The following is a 21,781-nucleotide window of genomic DNA, read 5'->3' as shown; positions in this document are numbered from 1 at the left end:
AGCTTCACACCAGAGCGTGGTGGGACGTTGGAAGTTCTGACGATGTGATATTAATACAAGTAAAACCTAAAGAAATCACATCTTCACATGTTCACCTCCTTTTCTAATGAACAAATTCTACTGAATATATTTCCATCGTTGTGGAGGAAGGACCGTGAACACACACTTAATCTCTTGTTCATTTGAAAAAAACGTTCATTTCCACTGAGGGAGATAATCTGTCATGTAATGAGTAATGTGTTCACCAACTTCCTTTAAAGTGCTCAGCCATGTCATGTCCTGTCATCTACACTTGCCAAACATTTAAGACGATGAACAACTAGAACATCTGGACGACCCCAGAGTCTTGACTCTGACTCTTTGAGATTTAGATTCAAAACAGCAGTAAACTGAAATTTGAGAAGCAGAGGAACAATACACTGTAAGCATGTATGGAATAATACTGTAGAAAACAAACACTCAAAATACAACACTAGATGACCACAATGAGACACAAAAAGAAGACAAAGTGATGCACAAGCATCAAAATGAGACAAAAAATGAACAGAAAGACATAGAAAATGACCAAACTGACACACAACACAGCAAAGAGACGTCCAACAGTCAGAATGAGACACAATGTGACGAAAATGAGACAAAATGAGCTTAAAGACACAGAAAAAGACCAAAATGAGACACAAAACACAACAAAACAATCACATTAAACACAAGATTAGGAAAATGAGACTAATTTCCTAAAATGAGCCCCAAACGGGGACACAAGAGACAGAAAAGACCAAAATGAAAAAGCAAAACGATCACACAGGAACACAACAGTCCAAATAAGACACAGCAAGACCAAGATGAGTCACAAAGAAATACTGGATTAGATTAAAGAGACAGAAACAGATGAAAATGAGACACAAAAGACAACAGATATTACCAAAGTAAGACACTACATGAGCGTAAAGAGACAGAAAAATGGCACAATGACATTTATAAGACAGTAAAAATGACACACATCAATCTGTACGAGACTCAAGACGACCAAACATTTGTAAAATTAGACACAAAATGAGACAAAGAGACAGAGAGAGACAGGAAATAGATGGAAAGGGATGCACAAGCGTCAACATTAGGCTCAGAATGACTATATCAAAACACAAATGACCAAAACCAGCAGAAAGAGACGGAAAACAAACTAAATGAGAGGAGAACAGGCTGCAGACAGACACACAGCGATCAAAACTAGACACAACATGAGCCCAAAGACAAAAGACAAGAAAACACAAAGAGACGTATATCAATGAAAATAAGACACAGCCTGACCAAAACACAAGATTAAAGTGACAGAATGAGACCAACATGAAGGATAAACACAACAAAATGACACACAACAATCACAATAAGACTCGAGATGATTAAAATGAGACAAAATGACTCAAATGAGACACAAAATCAGCTTTAAGATACAGAATAAGAACAAAACAGGATGCACAAGACAACCAAGTGATGCACAGTAATCAGAAGGAGACTATAATAAAACTGAGACTGGAAATGAGACACAAGATGAAGAGCTTTAAGATTCAACCTGATATACAACAATCAAAACGAAACACAACGTGACCAAAACAAGACAAAATAAAACAAAAGGAGCTTAAAGAGACAGAGAAAGACCAAAATGAATAGAAAGGAACGTGCAGCTATGAAAATGAGACGGAAAATGAGCTGAAAAGCTGCAGAACATCTGTGAGATGATCTCTGCACATGTGGAGAAACACCTTCACACCAGCAGACTTTCATGAATGAAACACATTCTCTGTGATGATCAACTAATCAATGAATCAACGGATCCAGACACAAACTGAGCCGCGTGTTGACCTATCCACTTCTTCTTCTTCTTGGTCTGAGTTCTGCTTCGCTCTGCGGCAGGAAGCTGACGTCGGTGACGAAGGTTCAGATGCGTGGGCGGACGTCCTCACACCAGATCCAGCAGCGTTTCTATTTTTGCTTTGTCTTTTATAGCTCAGGCTCATTTATGGAGTTACGGTGTAAAAGACAAAGTGAACTGAAACTAAATGATGTCCTGCACACACAGGACGGTCGTAGGGAGGGAGTGTAGACAAATAAACCGACTGATGGGGCGACATGTGCTCTTAACTTAGGATTTTGTGGTCTTGACTCATTACTTGACTTGGACATGATTGGTTGTTTGAGTTGGGAGTTGTCGGTCTTGACTTGGGCCCAAGAACCATCACTTGACTTTGGATGTTTTGGTTTTGACTTGGTGATCTCAACTTGGGGCTGCATTTCAGACTTTCTTTTAACTTGGGACTTGACTTGGGATTTTGTGGTCTTGACTTTGGGGTCGATTGGTCTTGACTCGGGACTTGACTTTGGATGTTTTGGTTCAGACTTCTGATCTCAACTCAGGGCGACATGTGTTCTTAACTTAGGATTTTATGGTCTTGACTCATTACTTGACTTGGACATGATCAGTTATTTGACTTGAGACTTGTTGGTCTTGACTTGGGGGTTCTTGGGCTTGACCTGGGACTCGACTTTGGACGTTTTGGTTTAGACTTGCGATCTCAACTTGAGGCTGCATTTCAGACTTTCTTTTAACTTGGGACTTGACTTGGTCTTGAGAGTTTGTGGACCGTGACCTTTGGGAGCGTTGGGTGAACCCAGATGGAGCAGCTGCATTGTTGACAAATTTGGTGCAAGCTCCATCCATGCACTAGATATTTCTATGCCCTGCTTGTTTCAATAGAGGGTTACCTAGGCAACCAGAGTCTGGGTCGTCCACTAGAGACCAAATGAGAGGAATCCCTTTACATATGGACGAAGATGAAGTCTTCCCATCTGAAGCGTTCTTCTTTCTGCAGTTCTGTTTTTTGTGTGTCGTAGCACGACGACCAAAAATAAAATAAACGTGTTTGCAGTTGTAGGTTTTTTTTAATGTCTGTGGCTGAAAGTTCTTGTGCTTTCACAAACTACCACAGCAGGGACTTTTTTTGTGGGACTTCCTTTAGAGCCCTTTGTAGACACTGGCGTTGACGGGATCTGAAGGGCCGGTTTAGAGTATGAGGTGGTCAGGGTGAAAGTCAGGACGTCCTCATTCAAGACCAGGGACCGCTGGGAAGTCAAGTCGCTGCCCGGTTAAAAAGAGGTTTAAGAATCTTTGTGTTAGAGTGAAACAGAGTTCAGGATCAGTGGGTGGATTTTATTTACCATCACCTGTGGCCGGGAGCTTTCGACAGCAACCAAAAGTGAAAGTAGTTTCCTCTGTAGAGAGTCTGGGCTTCCCTTTACACGCCCTTACTCAAGAAAGCCACTCTAGATCCAGATGTTTTAGCCAACTATAGACCAATCTCCAACCTTCCTTTTATTTCCAAAATTCTAGAAAAAGTTGTTGCTAATCAGTTGTGTGACCATTTAAACAAGAATGGTCTGTTTGAAGAGTTTCAGTCAGGTTTTAGAGTTCATCATAGTACAGAAACAGCTCTGGTTAAAGTTACCAATGATCTCCTCATGGCTTCAGACAGTGGACTTGTCTCTATACTTGTCCTGCTAGATCTTAGTGCTGCATTTGACACTTTTGATCATAATATTTTACTACAGAGACTTGAAAGTGAGGTCAAGATTAAAGGAACTGCATTAGACTGGTTTGAATCCTATCTATCTGACAGATTCCAGTTTGTTCATGTCAATAATGATTCCTCTACTTATACAAAAGTAAGTTATGGAGTTCCTCAGGGTTCTGTGCTAGGACCAATACTCTTCACGTTATACATGTTGCCATTAGGCAAGATTATTAGAAAACATGGCATAAACTTTCATTGCTATGCAGACGACACCCAGCTATATTTATCTATGAAACCAGATGAAACTAATCAGTTGGTTAAACTCCAAGCATGCCTTAAAGACATAAAGGCTTGGATGACCTGTAATTTCCTACTCTTAAACTCAGACAAAACAGAAGTTATTGTATTCGGTCCTAAGCATCTCAGAGATTCATTATCTAATTACATGGTGTCTTTGGATGGCATTACCTTGGCCTCCAGTACTACTGTAAAAAACCTTGGTGTTATATTTGATGAGGATATGTCCTTTAAATGTCACATAAAGCAAGTGACCAGGACTGCCTTCTTTCACCTGCGTAATATCGTCAAAATTAGGAACATCCTGTCTCAGAGTGATGCTGAAAAACTAGTTCATGCATTTGTGTCGTCCAGACTGGACTACTGTAATTCATTACTGTCTGGCTCCAAATAGCTCTTTAAAAAGCCTCCAGTTGATTCAAAATGCCGCAGCAAGAGCATTGACAGGAATTAGCAAGAGAGATCATATTACTCCAGTTTTAGCTTCTCTTCACTGGCTCCCTTTAAAGTCTAGAATAGAATTTAAAATCCTCCTCCTTACATACAAGGCCCTTAAAGGCCTAGCTCCATCGTATCTTAAAGACCTTATTGTACCATATCATCCCAGCAGATCACTTCGGTCTGAAAGTGCAGGCCTACTTGTGGTTCCTAGAATTTCAAAAAGTAGAATGGGAGGTAGAGCTTTCAGCTATCAGGCTCCTCTCCTGTGGAACCAGCTCCCAGTTTGGGTTCAGGAGGCAGACACTCTCTCTATTTTTAAGGTCAGGCTTAAGACTTTCCTTTTTGATCAGGCTTATAGTTAGGGCTGGACTAAACCATCCCTTAGTTATGCTGCTATAGGCCTAGGCTGCTGGGGGACGATGCACCAAACACATGTCCTCCTTCTTTCTTCTCTCTCCTCTCTCTCATCCTCCACTTTCTTTTCTCTGGCACAGAGCTCTTGCCCTCTAATTTCCTATATACTACTAGTCATACAATTCTGTGCTATTACTATGTAGAATGTTTACTGCTGTGTGTGTCCCCCCCCCTTCCCCCCTCTTCCCCCCTCTTCTTGTGAGTATCTCTGGCCTGGAGTGGTGTGTTTCCTGTGGAGCTCCATACTACATCTGTTGTCGTGGTCTCATCAGCCTGCCTAGTCTTCATGGAATCCTGCAGTTATCCACTCCTACCTGAATGAACAATTCTCCAACCTGCCTATGATTCCTCTTACATTTTCAAACTGTCATGTAACATCATCAGTTTGTATCATAAGATTCCACATGTACACTTTAGTCAGATATGTGTATCTATGACAGATGTATGTTTATTTTGCTGTTCTCTTCTCTTCTCTCTTTGCTGTTCTCTTCTGTCTTTCTTCTGTCTGTACCCGGCTGGCCTTAGGCAGATGGGTTCCTCCATATGAGCTGGGTTCTGCTCGAGGTTTCTTCCTGTTAAAAGGGAGTTTTTCCTTGCCACCGTTGCCTTCAGGCTTGCTCTGGGGGTTCCAGGCCGGGTTTTTGTAAAGCGTCTTGAGACGATTTGTATTGTTATTGACGCTATATAAATAAAATTGAATTGAATTGAATTAATGACCTGACCTCCAGGAGAACCACTAAAGGTAGTCCCTCATCATGAGGTGAATCCAGACGGCCTGACATTAAAGGTTATTTTGGGATGGTCCCATTGGAACGAAATCCAGAACATATTATCTAGATTAGGTATGTCTCAGGATTCACCAGGAGGAGCTTACGGCAATCAGAGGACATTTAGAGATGAGAATAGAGACACAACATGTCCAAACTCTGAGAAAAATTAAACAAAAGAGACACAAAACGGAAAGTAAAACCAACTATAATTTATATAAAAAGAAAGAGACAAGAGACAACAACTTTAGTTTGGATGCAACAATCATGCACAAAAATTATCACAAAACTGTGCAAAGAAAAAAACACAAAGAGATGCACCAGTAGATTCAGAATGTCCAGAAAGAGACACACAAATGTCCACTAAACAAGCAAAAAGGGACACCAAAGTAAAAACAACTACTATTTTTTTTAATTCTCAAGAAGGAGACATAAAAGGACGTCAATGGGGACGCAAAAAGTCTCAACAGAGATAAAAAAAAAAAGACACGTGTGGAGTTTTATTAAAGATTTAACTTGCAAATGATGAGCGAGTTATCACAACAGACCAGGAAGAATTCTGTGGAAATAAATTTTACTAAACTATGAAATAAACAAAGTTTTGTGGAATATTTACAACAACATTTCTATACGCATTTAAAGAAACTGAACAAAAACCGTAGGAAGTTCTGTGATTCTCTTTATCAAACTATGAAACTAATATCTGCTGAGAGCTGTCAGATGTCAGAGCAGAAAAGCTGAAACACATTCTTGAGTCTGAGGAGAAGTTAATAGTTAACTGACACTATTACACAACTATTCCACTGTTTCCCTGCTGAAACCTTTACCCCTGCTGAGGGACGGCCCCTCGTAGGATCTATGCAGACTGGTTTAGATTAACAAATTTCCTCCTACAGAAATAAATGCCACCAACAACTCTGCACCAGGAAAATGAACACAGCTCTAGTCAAGAGGAATAAGATCCCATCTCAGGAGGATTTGTTTAAATAAAGAATCGTGCAGCTGATCTTTGACTGAACGTGAACACACGTGTAGCGCTCATGAATAATTCTGAACTAATAACGTATGATGTACAGTGCTGCTCAAGTATTCACACTCCTCGGAAATTTATACATTTCTGAATAAAAATGACTCGAATCATCCTGGAAGTAGACGAAGATAGAACCCAATCAAACACATGAAATAGAAATATTAGACTAAAGTGAGCCAATATTACATATCAGAGAGGAGCACTTCTAGGATCCAATCAGAGTCCATGTGTTCAGAAGTGTTTCCATCAATGTAATGAGACTCAGGTGTGGTTCAGTTCCTGGTTTAGTTGAAATAAATCAGGGATTTGTCTCAGTCTGATCTTCACAACACATGTTTCTCTCCAAGAAGAACATTTCTAAACATCATGTGGACAAGACAGAAGACTATTGGGACAATGTTTAGTGGACAGATGAGACCAAAGTAGAATAGTTTGGTTTAAATGAGATGAACCAACACTGCATCATTCCAGCATCAGAACCTCATCCCTCCATCAAACATGGGGGTGCTAATGTCCTGGTTTGGGCCTGTTCTGCTGCATCTGGACCAGGACGGCTTGTCATCATTGATGGACCAATGAATTCTGAATTCTACCAGTGAACTCTAAAAGAAAATGTCAGGACATCTGTCCATGAGCTGAATGTGAAGAGAAACTGGGTCATGCAGCAAGACAACGAGAACCAAGAACACAAGTGGTTCTACAAAAGAACGGTTAAAGAAGAACAAGATGAATGTTTAGGAACGGCCAAGTCAAAGTCCTGACCTTAATCCAATAGAAATGTTGTGGAAGGACCTGAAGCAAGCAGTTGATGTGAGGAAACCCACCAACATCTCAGAACTGAAGTGGTTCTGTTCTGAGGAATGGGCTAAAATTCCTCCAAGCTGCTGTAGACCACTGATCAGCAGTTACCAGAAACATTTAGTGACAAGGAGGTCACAGCAGATACTGGAAACAAGGCTTCTCACAAGTCTAATATGTCTGTTTCCTGTGTTTGATCCTGTGTTTGTGTGTTTGTTCTCTTTATCTACTTTCAGGACTCGTGAAAAAATCTGTTGATGTTTTGAATCATTTTTATTCAGAAATGCAGAAAATGTGAGGTGGTGCAAAGACTGTCATTCTGTAGGTGTGTTGGGTTCATCTGATAAAAGTGCTGCAGGGTGAAGGCCAGAAGAACGGCTGCAGTGCAGCACCGCTTCCAGTTTCCAGTGGGGTTTTAAAAACTCTTTAAACGACTGAAAGAGATAAGTGATCACAAAAAAAATTGCAAAATAACCTCAAACAGATGCAACGGTGGAAACTGATCTAAATTATAATGAAAAATGTGAATGATGGACATTTACAGATGAAAACAGCTGTTAGCAGAAACATGAGGCTACAACTTGTTGATCGGAAATTACCGCCAAGTTTGCATGAGTTCACACATACAAATGTCAAGGCGCTTTGCAAATAATCAATCGAGAGATGAGTCTGAATTATTTTCTAGATTATTTTATTATTTGATGTTGAATAAATGTCTGAGAACCTAAAATCAGCACGTTTGTCATTTTGATGCAACTTTTAAATGAACTGATTAATATTGTTGCAGTCACCTCCCGACTTTATTGAGCTGAGCCTTTAGCCTCTTTTAGCTTCTTGTTTTGGTTTGTTTAGTGTTGTTTAATCATGTTTCTGATCATTTAGGCGTCTTTTAACAGACGCCTTCATCCATCCATGTACGAGTAACTGATATAATGTGAAATAAAGACGAGTAAATAAAAATAACAAATAGCTGACAAAGCAAAAGTCTAAAAAATAGCAGGTATTAAGAGTCAGTTTGGAGTAAAAACAGCTTCATTTTATACAAAATCCCAAGAAACAGACATGAAACTATTTGAGTTTAGATGCAAAACGTCCAAACAAAGACACAAAAATGCGCAAAACTACCACAAAGAGAGGGAACAGTAGAAATATCTACAATTCATCAGAAACCACAACTTCAGAAGACGCTAAACGTCCGATCAGATCCAATCAAGTTTAGAAAAATCCCAAGAAAAAGACGTGAAACTATTTCAGTTTAGATGCAAAACGTCCAGAGACACAAAATGAATCAAAGGAAACACACGACGGCCAAAAAGAGACACAAACGGCCTCTGAAGACAAGACACATGAAAAACAACCACAACTTATTTAAAAAAAAAAAAAAACACACAAAAGAGACTGAAACAACTTCAGGTTGGACACAATTCATCTGGACACACGAAACGTCCAAACAGAGACACAAAACTACGTAAACGAGCCCAAAAATATGAAGCGTCAAAGTAGAAACATCTACAATTCATCAAAAATCATTAAAGCATTAAACTCCAGAGACGCAAAACATTAAATAAGAGACAAAACAATCAAAAAGACATGCCTGGGGTGTGAAATATATCATCATAATAAAATGTATTAAAAAAGAACAACGCAGTATCATGCAACATGAGGCCCAGAATATGAAGAGACATTAATGTCCATAAAGAGACATTAAGCAGCTACCAGACAGACGCAAAAGACGCACAAAAGTAGAAACATTGACTGTTCATATAAAAATCTTAAGACAAAGACATTAAACGTCTTCAGTCTGGAGACAAGATGTCTCAAGGGAGACAAAAACGACCATAAAAAGACACAACAATGGAAAAAAAACGTAATTTATCAAAAATCCGCAACTTCAGAGACGCTAAATTCTGCAAAATGATTCTAAAACATGATTAAAAACATCTTCAGTTCATCAGAAATCACTAGAACGAGACATCAAACGTCCAAACGGACACGCGACGACAGAGACACGCCAGAGAAGAAACAACCCGTCTAAGATTTAAAACAAACGAGAAAGAAATAATGAGAAAGAGACAGAACACCACTCCTTTTATAAACCTTTACAGCTCAGTAGTTTGCTTGGTTTTAGTTTGTTGTGCTTTAAAGAAATAAATAAAATCAACAGACACACAAAGTGATGGAACTCAACCAGGAAGAGTCTCAACGTCACAAAGAGCTGACCCCAGAGGAGCTGACAGAGTCTGGAGGTCTTCAGATTCAACAATCAAGATGTCCCCAAAACACACAAAGAGACGCTACAGAAATACAATAATCACAAAAAAATGATCCCAGACGCATGAAACACAACATCTACAGTCATCAACCATCACTAGAGACGTCAAACGTCTTCAGTTTGGATGCAAACGTCCAAAAAGAGACAAGAAACGTGTCACAGCAGCAGTAGAGACATCTGGAATTCATCCAAATTTTCTGTTTCAGAGATGCAAACTGTCCAAACAGAGACACACTCGAGAGACGCAGCAGGAGAAACATCTGACTGAGCTCATGAGGAGGAGACATGAAGCGTCTGCAGCTCACTCTCTGGTCAGCCTTTAGCTTCCTGTGCTTTAAAGAAACAAATAGAACAGACAGAGACATCTTCAGAGACACAAACTGATGGACAACGACCAGGAAGAGTCTCAGTCACTACAAACTGACCTCAGAGGAGCTGACAGTGTTTAGATCTGGGGCCTCTATGTCCAGGGGCCCTTCATCTAATCATGTGTCCGACTAATAAAATGTCTGCGGCCCCAGCAGCAGCAGCAGGAGGAGCAGGTGGTGGTGTCTCCGTGTCTTCCTTCTATTAATGAACTATCTGTGTGAGGCCCCTGCACATGTCTCTCCTCCTGCGGCTCCGCAAACACAGCGCCAGTAAAAAGCGGATTTCCCCTCCTCCGCCTTCAGCCGCGTCTCCTCCGAGATCTGTAAAGTCAAACTGCACCGAGAGAAAAGACGCGCGGTCGGATCCAGAGGAGGACCCGCCCGGCCCGGGGCTTACCTTCCTCCCGTCCCGGTGCAGTCTCGTCTGGGTACACGTCTCCTCTGCTGCGTCTCTATCTGATCATGATGTGGAGGTTATGAAATGAAGCCGGAGAGGATGTAGAGTGTTGACAAAAAGGCCAGCCGCAAAACGGTCAGTTCCTCTATCCGCGTGTGTGCACAAGGAAGTAAAAGTTAACTTGTATTATAGCTGCAAGTTATAAAAAAAAAAAAAAAAAAAAAAAAAGTCCGGAAGCCAGGACGGTATCTATGCAAAGTAAGAGCAGCAGCAGATCAGCGTGAGTCTGAGGTGCAGCTCCACAGATATCAGCTTCATTACTCAGGACAACACAGCAAGTTTTAAACTTTAAAAGGAGGTTCTCAACCTGCGACCCGCGGACTCATTACTGTCAATGTAGAGCGAGCCAGGAGGTCCTTGAACGCAGCACGAGATAGAGAAAGAAAAACGACTTTACGAGTTTAACTCTTTAAAACTTTAATTAGTAATAAGTTCAGTTTTTATGCACTTGTTCTTATACTAAAGCTGAGGTGACTATAGATTCATTCATTCCACATCTTCTGTAACCTCTTGTCCTGGGGGGGGGGGGGGGGGGGGGGGGGTGCTGGATCCTATCCCAGCTGTCATTGGGGCGAGGAGGGGTCCACCCTGGACAGGTCTCCAGTCTATGGCCAATTTAGAATCACCATGCAAACTCCACACAGGAAGGAACCAGTTGGGCTGGATTAGAACCCATGTGGGGCATCAGTGTTACCACTGCGCCACCCCCGACTATAGATTTAAATATTCAACCACATAATTTCACATTGTTTTACTAAATGCATCTTAAAGGGATGCTTTTTAAGTTTTTAATTCTCTTATCAACATAGGAGTGGACATTTATACAAATATGTGCCATTATTCTTATTATAAAAGTCCAAATTGTGCAAAAACCTCAATGACGGTTGAAGCAACCACAGTTCATCAAGAACCATAACTTCAGAGACGATAAATGTCCAAACAGAGACACTAAAGGGCCACAAAACATTCAGAGCAACTGTAATTTACATTTATATATAATAAAAGTACTAAAACAACAAAGAGACATAAAACAACTTTAGTTTGGATGCAAAATGTCCAAACAGCCACACAAGGTGTCCAAAAAGAGACAAGAAAAGACTAAAAGAGACAAAATGGCTAAAAGAGAGAAAGAAGCAACTGCAATTTTTTAAAAATCACAACTTTAAAGACACAAAATGTGCAGAAAATACTACAAATCACGAGAAAGATGGAGGAAACAGGTTCAGTTTGGACGCCAAATGTCCACACATGGATGAAAAATGGCAAAAATGTCCACACATGGATGAAAAATGACAAAAATGGCCACAAAGCATTCAAAAAGTAAAAACGACTACAATTTATACAAGAAAGAGACATAAAACAACGTTACTGTGGATGCAAACCCACCACGAAGACACGCAACAGTAGAAACTGCTTCAGACATACAAAACAAAAGACGCAAAATGAGCAGAAAGAACCACAGTTTATAATAAAACACAATAATAAAGAGACATAAAGGCCAGAGTTAAAGCATGACGTGATTTTATTTCTCAGACATCCGTAGAATGAACTATAAACTCTGTGAGGTGTTGATGAGCTCATGTATTAATGTGATCTGCACATTTCTGGGAATAAAGTATTTAAATCATTTCCTCGTACAAACAAAACAACGAGTGTAAACATTCTTTATGGAGGCGGAGTCATCATAATTCAGATTATGTGACAGATTTGCATGAGCAACCTGACGGGGTAATTTGCATGGTAGCTGAACAAGGAGGGGGAGGGGGGGTGAACACAGGGCTGCCTTTGTGGCACTGCAGTTGTTAACAGTCAGAGTCAGAGTGGCACTGAAGTCTGTGAGAAAGTGGAATATGTGGTGATCAGTTACCTGAATACAGGAAGTGTCACGGGCAAACTCAACAAAAACAACCATCCAGCTCCTACGCTGAGACTTCAGTGACCTGGAAAATTTAATGTTTGGTTTACAAAACCACGACGACGACAACAAGATGTGCAGGAGAACACAAACATGAGTTGATGACACAAGTTCTAGTCTAAACCCTCATTTCTTGGTTCCTGTACGGCCTCGTTCTGGTCTCTAGTGTCCAGGTTAAACAGGTCCAGGTGTGAACACTGATCTGGTCTCTAGTGTCCAGGTTAAACAGGTCCAGGTGTGAACACTGATCTGGTCTCTAGAGTCCAGGTTAAACAGGTCCAGGTGTGAACACTGATCTGGTCTCTAGAGTCCAGGTTAAACAGGTCCAGGTGTGAACACTGATCTGGTCTCTAGTGTCCAGGTTAAACAGGTCCAGGTGTGAACACTGATCTGGTCTCTAGTGTCCAGGTTAAACAGGTCCAGGTGTGAACACTGATCTGGTCTCTAGAGTCCAGGTTAAACAGGTCCATGTGTGAACACTGATCTGGTCTCTAGTGTCCAGGTAACACAGGTCCAGGTGTGAACACTGATCTGGTCTCTAGTGTCCAGGTAACACAGGTCCAGGTGTGAACACTGATCTGGTGTCAGTCCACATGTGGAGGTGGTCTGGGACACATGTGACCTCCTTCCTTTGGTAGTGTGAACACACAATGAGTCCTGGGTCACATTAAAGACCACCTATCTGTGGAAGATCTTCATTCCTTATATTTTATATAAGCTGTTGATGGTTCTGATCCAGCGGTAGGTAGAGATCCATTAGAGACAGCAGCTGCTACAATATTCTACTGACCACATGATGGCGCTGCTGATTTACAGACACACAAACTGAGATCAGCTCTCAAGTGCTGGCTGGGGACGCATGTGGAGACACATTTATATTAAGACCAGGTAGATGGACAGGTGAGACCAGGTGAGACCAGGTGAGACCAGACGTTGATGTGAGGTCTGAATGTTATGTTCATGTTTTTGGACTAAACTAAATGTTCTCTGAGCTCTATTAAGACTCCTAAGAGTAACTTTTAGCTAAGGAGGAGATCCTGGCGGCCTAGCAGCAGGCTTCAACACAGACATGACTGACCTCCAGCTGTACGAAAGTGAAGCCAGAACATCCCAGAAAGGCGTGCCGCCATCTTGTCAGGAGTGTTAGTTAAAGTCCCACTTCCTGCAAAGACTCACAACATGGCGGCACGCATTTCTGACGGCTGCACATTGACAGAGCCGCCGTAATCCGTCGGAGTCTAAACCTCCTCATCTAATAAACCTGGTGGTCTGGAGTTTCTCTGTTGGGAACTGATTCTGCTCCAGCCAAGACCTGCAGGGCCAATCAGATCATGGGGGCGGGGCTTAATGTGGTGATGGATAGAAGAGCAGTCATACACGTCATCTGAGAGACTTGGAGTTGAATAGGTTTACAACTAAAAGGCTCCGATTGGTTGGAAGACTACCAACTAGCTTCCAACTAGCTTCCTAGCCTTCCTGCTAACGGCAGCTAATAGCAGAATGGATAGACCATCCAACTGATACAGAAGTATTTTTTCCTTTATTTTGGGTGAAACACGCCCCCTTTAATGAAATCACAAAAGATTTAACGGAATTAAATAATAAAATTAAACACAGGTCTGTTGTTATGACACCCTGTATTTTAGAGATATTCTTTCATTCGTCTGCCTTTAACCTGACGTGTCTGTTAATCAGTCCACGTCATGATGAGTCAGTGAATCCAGATGCAACTCATCATGTTCTCAGGAGATTAAAACACAATACTCACACATAAATACACACTAACACTCTAAAATACTCATTTTAGTCACATTGCGTGTCACTGCACCACATGATTATACGGCTTAGCTTACCTGTACTTTGTTTCGCTCTTTTCTTCAGTCTAATACTTAGTGATGACACGTTTTCCTCTATCAAGCTCAAGTGTGAACACACCCACGATTCTCACATACGCTGCCTTCACAGTCAGTTAGGATATGTCAGCGTTCTTCATGCTGCGATAACGCTTTCCTCAGACAGACGATGGGTATAAACTGTATTTGTCTACATGTGTCAGTACCAGGACTGTCCTGGGTCACTGATCCTCGTCTTCCTCCGGCTCCCGGAGGCCCTGACTGTGCAGAGTCTTCCCGGTCATCTCCATCATGGCCTGGACCTCGGGATCCGCATCCAGGATGCTCTTCTTACCCTGCCCCTCCTCACCCTGGAACACAAAATAAAATAGAAAAGATGTTTTCACTCCCAGCTAATAGTAGCTCTTCCTAGCCTCTCTGCTAATAGTAGCTCTTCCTAGCCTCCCAGCTAATAGTAGCTCTTCCTAGCCTCTCTGCTAATAGTAGCTCTTCCTAGCCTCTCTGCTAATAGTAGCTCTTTCTAGCCTCCCAGCTAATAGTAGTTCTTCAACATATGCCACTGAGCTGTGATTTCTTTTTATTTTTACTGTGGATCTGGCAGGTAAAAGTCTATTTTATGTCCGTAGCGACTGATTTGGACATTCTTGTCATCACATACAGAGTCTCCTGGTGACACATGTGAGAACATCTGAAGAGACTCACATAAAAACTTTGTGTTTAAAGGAAGCAGCTGTGTGATGTAAAATAGCTGGGATGTAAATGAGTTTGTGGTGCAGTTAATTACATGCCTGATGTGCATGTTCCGTGACAACACCGTGAATAAAAAAATAATAATTTTTCACTTAGCTAGGCTAGCAGTGTTTATGCTAATGGTAACCAATCCCAGTGGTTGTTATCGGTTACATTAATAAATTAACAGAATTATAGTCTAACATTTTGATTTTTATTAAGATACACAGTCATATTTAGTTCAGTTTATATTTAGATATAAAACTATTTTAAAAACTATGAGCTGTGTTTCCTAATGGTGCAGCAGCTAATACGAACTAGCATGTAAACCATGTTATCATGGCTGTTACTGCTATGCTAAACTAAGCTAGGCTAGGCTGGGCTTAGCACAAACAGTTTTGCTAGCATTATTTGATGTTCAGTGTTTGATGGGAAACATTTTAATTTCAGGAAACAGTTTAGAAAACGAGGTAAAGTTAGTTTTGGTGAAGGTTAGCCGCGACTACAACTGTGTGATTCTCAAACCTTTTGTTGTATTGATTCATTGTTTTCTTAGCTAGGCTAATAGAAGCAGTGTTCAGGTGCCATTTGATGTTTGAAATATGAGCTCCAGTTTACCAGCAGAACATTACAGGCTTAGCAGAAATGTGAGCAAACAGGATTTTTCTCAGCATCAAAACTGCATGGAGCTCTAAAACTGTATCCAAAGCCCCAGATCCAGATCCAGAATAAACACCAGCAGCCAGAAGAAGACTGTCTAGTCTCAAAGGACAAGTAGCGTCTCTAAACTGATTCCTAGGAAGGATTTTTTTTTTCAACAAGACAAATAAAGAACTGAACATGTATTCTGACCTCCTCTGGTTCAGGGGGTTTTCCCACAGCCCACACTTCCACCGAGTCCAGGGTGAAGTCTTCGTCTCCAGAGAGCTGGGGGCTGCCGTAGGTGGTGCACTTGGGCCGAGCTCGACTGTGACCACGGCCGAAATCACTGTCCAGCCACAGGCCGAAGTAGTGGTGCTGACCGCCCATACCCTGATAAACGACAGGTTGATCATACCAAACTAATATATGTTCAATTTAAAGATAAAGTCTGACCCCAGTGTTCCTGGAATCCAACTCCCCATATCTGAACCATAAATTCATATCTACATGGTCCTCTGTTGAGTTCAGTGTTGGTACTAAACAAGAAGGAATGATATGTCTTACTCTGAGCAAGGCCCAGATGTCCCAGTTTTCCAATGACACATAAACACACCATGCATTTGTGGATCTGAGCAACGATCTGAAAACAGTCTCAAAGCCTGTAAACGACAGAACTATTCCTCTAAAGTGAAGCCAAATCAAGTAGAGCTCCCCCTGGTGTCTGGCTGCAGTATAGGTCATAAGCTCCACCCCCTCCATGTTAGTGGGCGGGACTTGGGCCAAACTAAAACACTAAAATACACATCAAATAATTATTTTTTCAAGGATGGTTTCTGTCATTTTAGGTCGTTACTATAATGTTGGCTCCACCCTCAGACCGTACTGATCAGACTCTGGATCCAAACTCACAAGATGGCGCCGCCCGTATCCCCGGGAACATAGAGTCAGTTTGACCAATGAGAGGAAGAGGAGACGTATTGTCCATATTTATATACAGACTATGGATCAGCCTGATGCGTATCTGACAAACTGTACGCAAACGCTTAGACCTTCGTAAGCACAGGAAGCCTCTTGAACATGAACATGATGAGCTTTGTGAAGTTAAATGATCCGATTTGTGAATTTGCAATAAAATAAATATAAATATTTATTCATGTGTGCATGTGTAAAATTATTTTGCACATGTCCAAATTGCTCGGTACGCATTGGCGACCATTGTGCTGCATTGTTGTGTTACTGTGACAACGAGCCAAACAGACAAACTTGTGTCCGTTTTTACGGGACAGAGAGACACCACTGCCACCTTCAGGTCAAACATGGAATTGCAAAATCGCCTTTTGTAAAATAAACTAAAAAAATGTATTGCATATCTTCGGTTGCTAGTGATCTAAAGCACTAAATTAACTAACTAAATCCCAAAATGACAAACTTTTTACATTTTAACACTCAAATTTAAAAACTTTTTAAACTGGGAGCTATTTTCTATTGAGGCAACCTTGACTGGGAGTATGTCAAAAGCTAGCGTGGGCTCACCAGTCCGTTGGGCATGGTCTGCTGGTTCTGGTTGAGGTACATGAAGTGCTGGTTGTAGCCTGTCGCATTATAAACCCTCAGTCTGGGGAACACAGTGAACAGGAAGCATCTGGAGTCACCTGAAAAATATACAAATCATGAAGATCTGAGAGAAAAGTCAAGTGACCCGACACAGTATTCAAAAGAGGGTATAACTTCCCCAATATGACATTTTATACTTGTTTTAACATGAGTGTCTATCGGCACGTTAGGGCAGTGGTTCTGTAACACGGAAAAAGCCTGAAAGACAAGACAAAGGGCAACTAGATCTGTTCAGTTTATTTTGTTTGGGTACATTTGAATAGAATTTCCCAACATTAATAAATAAAAATTTACAAGAACTGAAAATAGAATAGAAGAAGGTCTCCTGTGCAGAGTTTTTTCCTTTTCCTGCAGCCAAATACAACAACTCTAGAGGCATTCATTTGCCTTTTTCTGTAAGGGTTACAGTTAAACATTACTGTGTTACATTTACATGTGTTGTTTTAGTCATTTAATATCTAATCATGCTTGAGGACTAATTTACAAAAACAGTTTAGGACCATACGCTGTCACCACGGAGGATTTACTGCAGGACTGTTGGGTTTTACCTTGTTGTACCTAATAAACTGTCCAATGGGTAAAAAGAAAACTGTAGTGAACATAAGTAACGCCACAAAATATGTTTATATTGCAGTTTCCACGCAACACGTTACAACGTGCTTCACAAGAAAGACTGATAATGAAAAAAGTAATGTCTAAAGGTCACACTGGTACATGCACACTATCCAAAGACGTGTCAGAACAGATCTGTCAGCTAAATGCTGCAGCACTTAGTCTTTAAGTGTAAACTTTAAACCTGTATGAGTTAAAATTCACCAATAATGATTACTGAACCTAAAAGTAAAAAGGTGGAATTTAACAAGTCACGTTTAGTAGATATAAAAGCATTTCAATAAGCTGTGTTTATGCTAACTCTGCTCTGTTAGCCTGTTTGTTTGTGGAAGACGTGAACTTTCCTCAAATCTGAGGTCTGACAGGCAAAGCAATGTGGCGCTGGGACCGGGCGATTCTTTTCCCTCACCCTGGAACTGAGGCTTGACCTCCCAGCCGTGGGAGGCAAAGCCCCCGAAGACGTGTCCCTTGGTGTCTTTAACGAGCAGCAGGGTGGGCCCTCGCTTCAACAGGCCCGTTACCATCCTGGTGAAGCTCTCGCCGTGCAGCTGTGTGGAAAACACGAGCCTCCAGGGGGCGCTGTAGCTGTCTGGCAACTGGAGAGATCAACAGAGAATAAGTTGCACAAAGAGGAAGTATGAACAAATGAGACTAATAATACATTTGATTATTTTTCTTCCTAAGAAAAGAGAAGATACTCATTTAATTTGCTCTGAGGGTTTCAGCCTCTGGGTTCTTAAAGCAGCTTGAGACAATTTGAATCATGTTGGACGCTGTTGAATTGTAATATTGATGGTTTTTTTTGCTCCAAATGTACCACACCAATACAGACAAAATACCAATACTCAAACCGTTTACGTATATAAAACGCAATTAAACGAGAGAAGCAGCTCTTTGTGTGAGTTGTTAGGTTGAACAATGACGTCTGATGAATTGGAAGAACCTGTTCCCTTTCCTTCCACGTGAATTAGCGAGTTTCAGTTTTATAGTTTCATTTGACTCAGTGCTGTCGGTTCCTGTTATAGAAATAAAACCGGTCACATTACAGAAACGCTGGTGATGTCTGCTTTTAGTCCTGCGAACAAATGATGCCTGATATTTGTTAGTTCTAATCTAGATGAGGGAGAGAGGACAATATGCTGAGTCACTGGTTGTTTTAGTGGCAGATAAAAGTTTAATATAAGCTGCTTTACATAGTCAAAGGTAAGTAGGGAGATATCTCAGACAGCTTTCAAGGCTGCTAGCATGTTTCAGCTGATAAACGACTATGACTCCAGCTCTGGAGGGTTCTGAGTTCTGCTCTGAAAGCCTCTGATCTGTGATATGAACAAACAGGACTCGTTGGTTTCTTGAAGACGTTTTATCCACACCATGACCCGGATGACTTTAGAACTTGAGTTATTATTAAAGTATCGGGCCGTGCATGATGCCGTCTACGTCCTGACCTGAGGAGCCAGGAACATGAGGGTGGGCAGGTCCAGCAGAGACCTCAGCTCCTTCCAGGGCGTCTCCCTGCAGGGGGGCAGCAGCGTCGGGACCGGCCGGCCGCTCAGGGACACGTTCAGGCCCTCGGCTACCACCATCTCCAGGTACTGAGACACCTGGGGGACCCTGAAGACCCAGTCCTCCAGAGAAGGAACGTCACAACCTCCCTGATCTGAGGGGTGAAACAACAACGAGCGTCAACAGTCTCGTCTCTTTACTGTTTGTTTCCTCTTAAAATCTGCTGCTCACCTGAAGGTTTGAGCTCAGAACACATCTGCTCTGCCAGGAGTTTAACCCCCACCGAGCTGTCACCCATTCTCTCTGGCTTCCAGCCCTGCAGGCGCCCCCTGTGGACCAGGATCTGAACTACAGCCGAGATCAAGTCCTGCAGGAACTGTGGAGAAAGAGAAAGAGAGGAACTTCAGTAAGAAAATAAAAAGATCTAGACTTTTTGATTTCAGCCTCTACTCACCTCTACCACCTGCTCACATGTGACACCTGCTGCTGCTGCTGCTGCTGGCGGCCCTGATGCATGCTGGGACATGGCCATAACGAGGGGAGCTCGTTCCTCTGCGGTGCCTCGCAGGGTGTCGGCGAGGAAGACCACCAGCTGATCTCGACCCACTCCACCCCCGGCGGAGCGGCCCGTCTTTCCGGGAGCTGCCGGGTCGGCGTCGATGCTGCACATGCTCCGATAGAGCCTCCTCGCCATGGAGTCAGACGCCACGCTGCTCAGAGACGACTGGCAGAGAGAGAGAGAAGGAGAGAAGGAGAGAAGGAGGAGCTGGTTAGACCAAGCAACAGAGAGAATGCATGGAATAAAAAGCCATAACATTAGGACCACTGATTATCTGGTTCTCATGGCTCCTGTTAGCGGGTGGATAAACATTTTATTAGAAGTAGGAAAAATGTTCAAGTGGAAACATTTAAGAGACTTTGTTGGAGGAGGAGGAAGAGGAGAAGAAGGAGGAAGAGGTAAAGGAGGAGGAGGAGGAAGGGGAAGAAGAGGAGGAGAAGGAAGGGGAGGAGGAGGAGGAAGAAAAGAGGATGTGGAGGTAGAGGTATTGAAAGAGGAGAAGGAGGAGGAGGATTGAGGAGAGGAAGCGGGATAAGAGGAAGAAGAGAAGGAGGAAGAGTAGGAAGAAGAAGAGGAGGTGGAGGTGGAGGAAGAGGAAGGCTACCTTGGTGGTAAAAGAGGGTTCAACATGACACATGCAGGTGTTCATAATGTTATGGCTGACTGGTGTGTGTAGTACAGGCTGTAAACTCTGACTAGATCTTGTTTCACACCTGCAGCGTCTCCAGACTCAGAGTCTTCGCTGGGGGCCCCGAGGGCCCAGCTGCCCCGAGGAGCCGGTCAAAGACCCCCTCGATCACGGGACGCTCCTCGGGTCTGAAGCGGGCCAGCCTCTTCTGCACCGCCACGCTCTCCGTGTTTCCCATGATGCTCTGCGGTCAGACACAGGGTCATTATGTGACGTCCAGCGCCACTCACACAGAGGAGACAGCAGGACGTCTCCTTCACATGTTTGTCCACAGACAAAGAGGACACATTTAATGTCTCAGCTTCAACACGTTGTTTGTTCAGACGCTTTATTAAGCCTCGAGCTCTCTGAGTTATTACAAACTAAAGCTGAACACCAGAACCTTCATGGAGACGAGATTCAGTCTTTTTTAGACTTTTTTTAATTGGAAGCAAATGGCTCATTATAAAAAGATCATCTCAGTCCCTGGCCACTTCATTAGGTACACTACTGAAGTCATTCTAATCTAGATAATGTTCAGTTAAAGTGTTTGTTTTTTTATCATGTGGGTGGAGCTAACGGACTGTCATCTTTGTTTTGATCCGGAATCAGAGGGGAGATAAGTTCAATTTATTATTATTATTATTATTGATCATTTAATGGACGACAGGTATCCAGGTCGACAGAGGAGTATTTAATTGATTGTAATCATCTCTTTAGACGCTGAACTCTGAATGAATGATGGAGCCTCAGCTGTGGCTAAGCTAACGCTAGCTAGCTACGCGTTAATTCGTGTGTATCCGCTTTAAAGAATCACTTGATATAAAACCCTCTGGGTGTAAAGAACATATAACATTAACGGTGTTGTTCCTAATTAACTATAAATGTGTCCGCTGACCTGTTAAAGAACAGCAGCTAAGTTTTCCATCCTGCTTCTAGTGGCGACACCAAAACTTCCGGGTGCCAGGAGGAAGGACGCTGACGGCTAGCCAATCAACGTACACGAATCTTCACGTGCTTCATTGCGACTGGTCCAGGATATCGGGAGGCGGGGCCGAAGCTTCGCAGTCAACTGGGGTGTGTTCAAGACACACTGGGTTTATTGTTTATTGTTTATTATTCTGATTACACGCAGATAAATGAATCTGTAACTTTAGGAGAATTTAAATAAATTATTTCCTGAAGAAAAACCTTTAATAGTTTTGTAGACTGTTATATTTTACCCGTTTCCGTATGCATTTTGACACTGAAGTCACAAAACAATTTATATTTTTTAA

The 21,781-nt window shown here is 42.0% G+C and overlaps 2 protein-coding genes across 2 annotated transcripts in view; both read right to left on the bottom strand.

Moving 5' to 3' along the window:
• The window catches only part of plcg2 (phospholipase C, gamma 2), a 36,715-nt gene extending 26,220 nt beyond the window's left edge, over nucleotides 1-10,495 (bottom strand). The window contains exon 1 of the mRNA XM_084554429.1: nucleotides 10,351-10,495. The gene's annotated coding sequence lies outside the window, so the exon portion shown is untranslated. The remainder of the gene's footprint in view (nucleotides 1-10,350) is intronic.
• Nucleotides 10,496-12,750: 2,255 nt separating this feature from the next.
• Nucleotides 12,751-21,566, bottom strand: meak7 (MTOR associated protein, eak-7 homolog). Its single transcript, XM_084554430.1, has 9 exons — nucleotides 21,403-21,566; nucleotides 20,551-20,709; nucleotides 19,733-20,002; nucleotides 19,510-19,654; nucleotides 19,221-19,432; nucleotides 18,185-18,371; nucleotides 17,083-17,201; nucleotides 15,760-15,939; nucleotides 12,751-14,528 (listed from the first exon to the last, which is right to left on the bottom strand). Exons 2-9 carry the CDS (start codon nucleotides 20,701-20,703, stop codon nucleotides 14,400-14,402), a joined length of 1,395 nt encoding a protein of 464 aa, XP_084410556.1. The 5' UTR covers nucleotides 20,704-20,709; nucleotides 21,403-21,566; the 3' UTR covers nucleotides 12,751-14,399.
• Between the last annotated feature and the right edge of the window lie 215 nt (nucleotides 21,567-21,781).

The sequence above is a fragment of the Chelon labrosus genome, assembly GCF_963514085.1.
Source record: "Chelon labrosus genome assembly, chromosome: 11".
In the NCBI taxonomy this organism is placed as follows: Eukaryota; Metazoa; Chordata; class Actinopteri; order Mugiliformes; family Mugilidae; genus Chelon; species Chelon labrosus.
The sequence above is the reverse complement of the archived record's forward strand: the minus strand, read 5'-3'. Positions and strand labels throughout refer to the sequence as shown.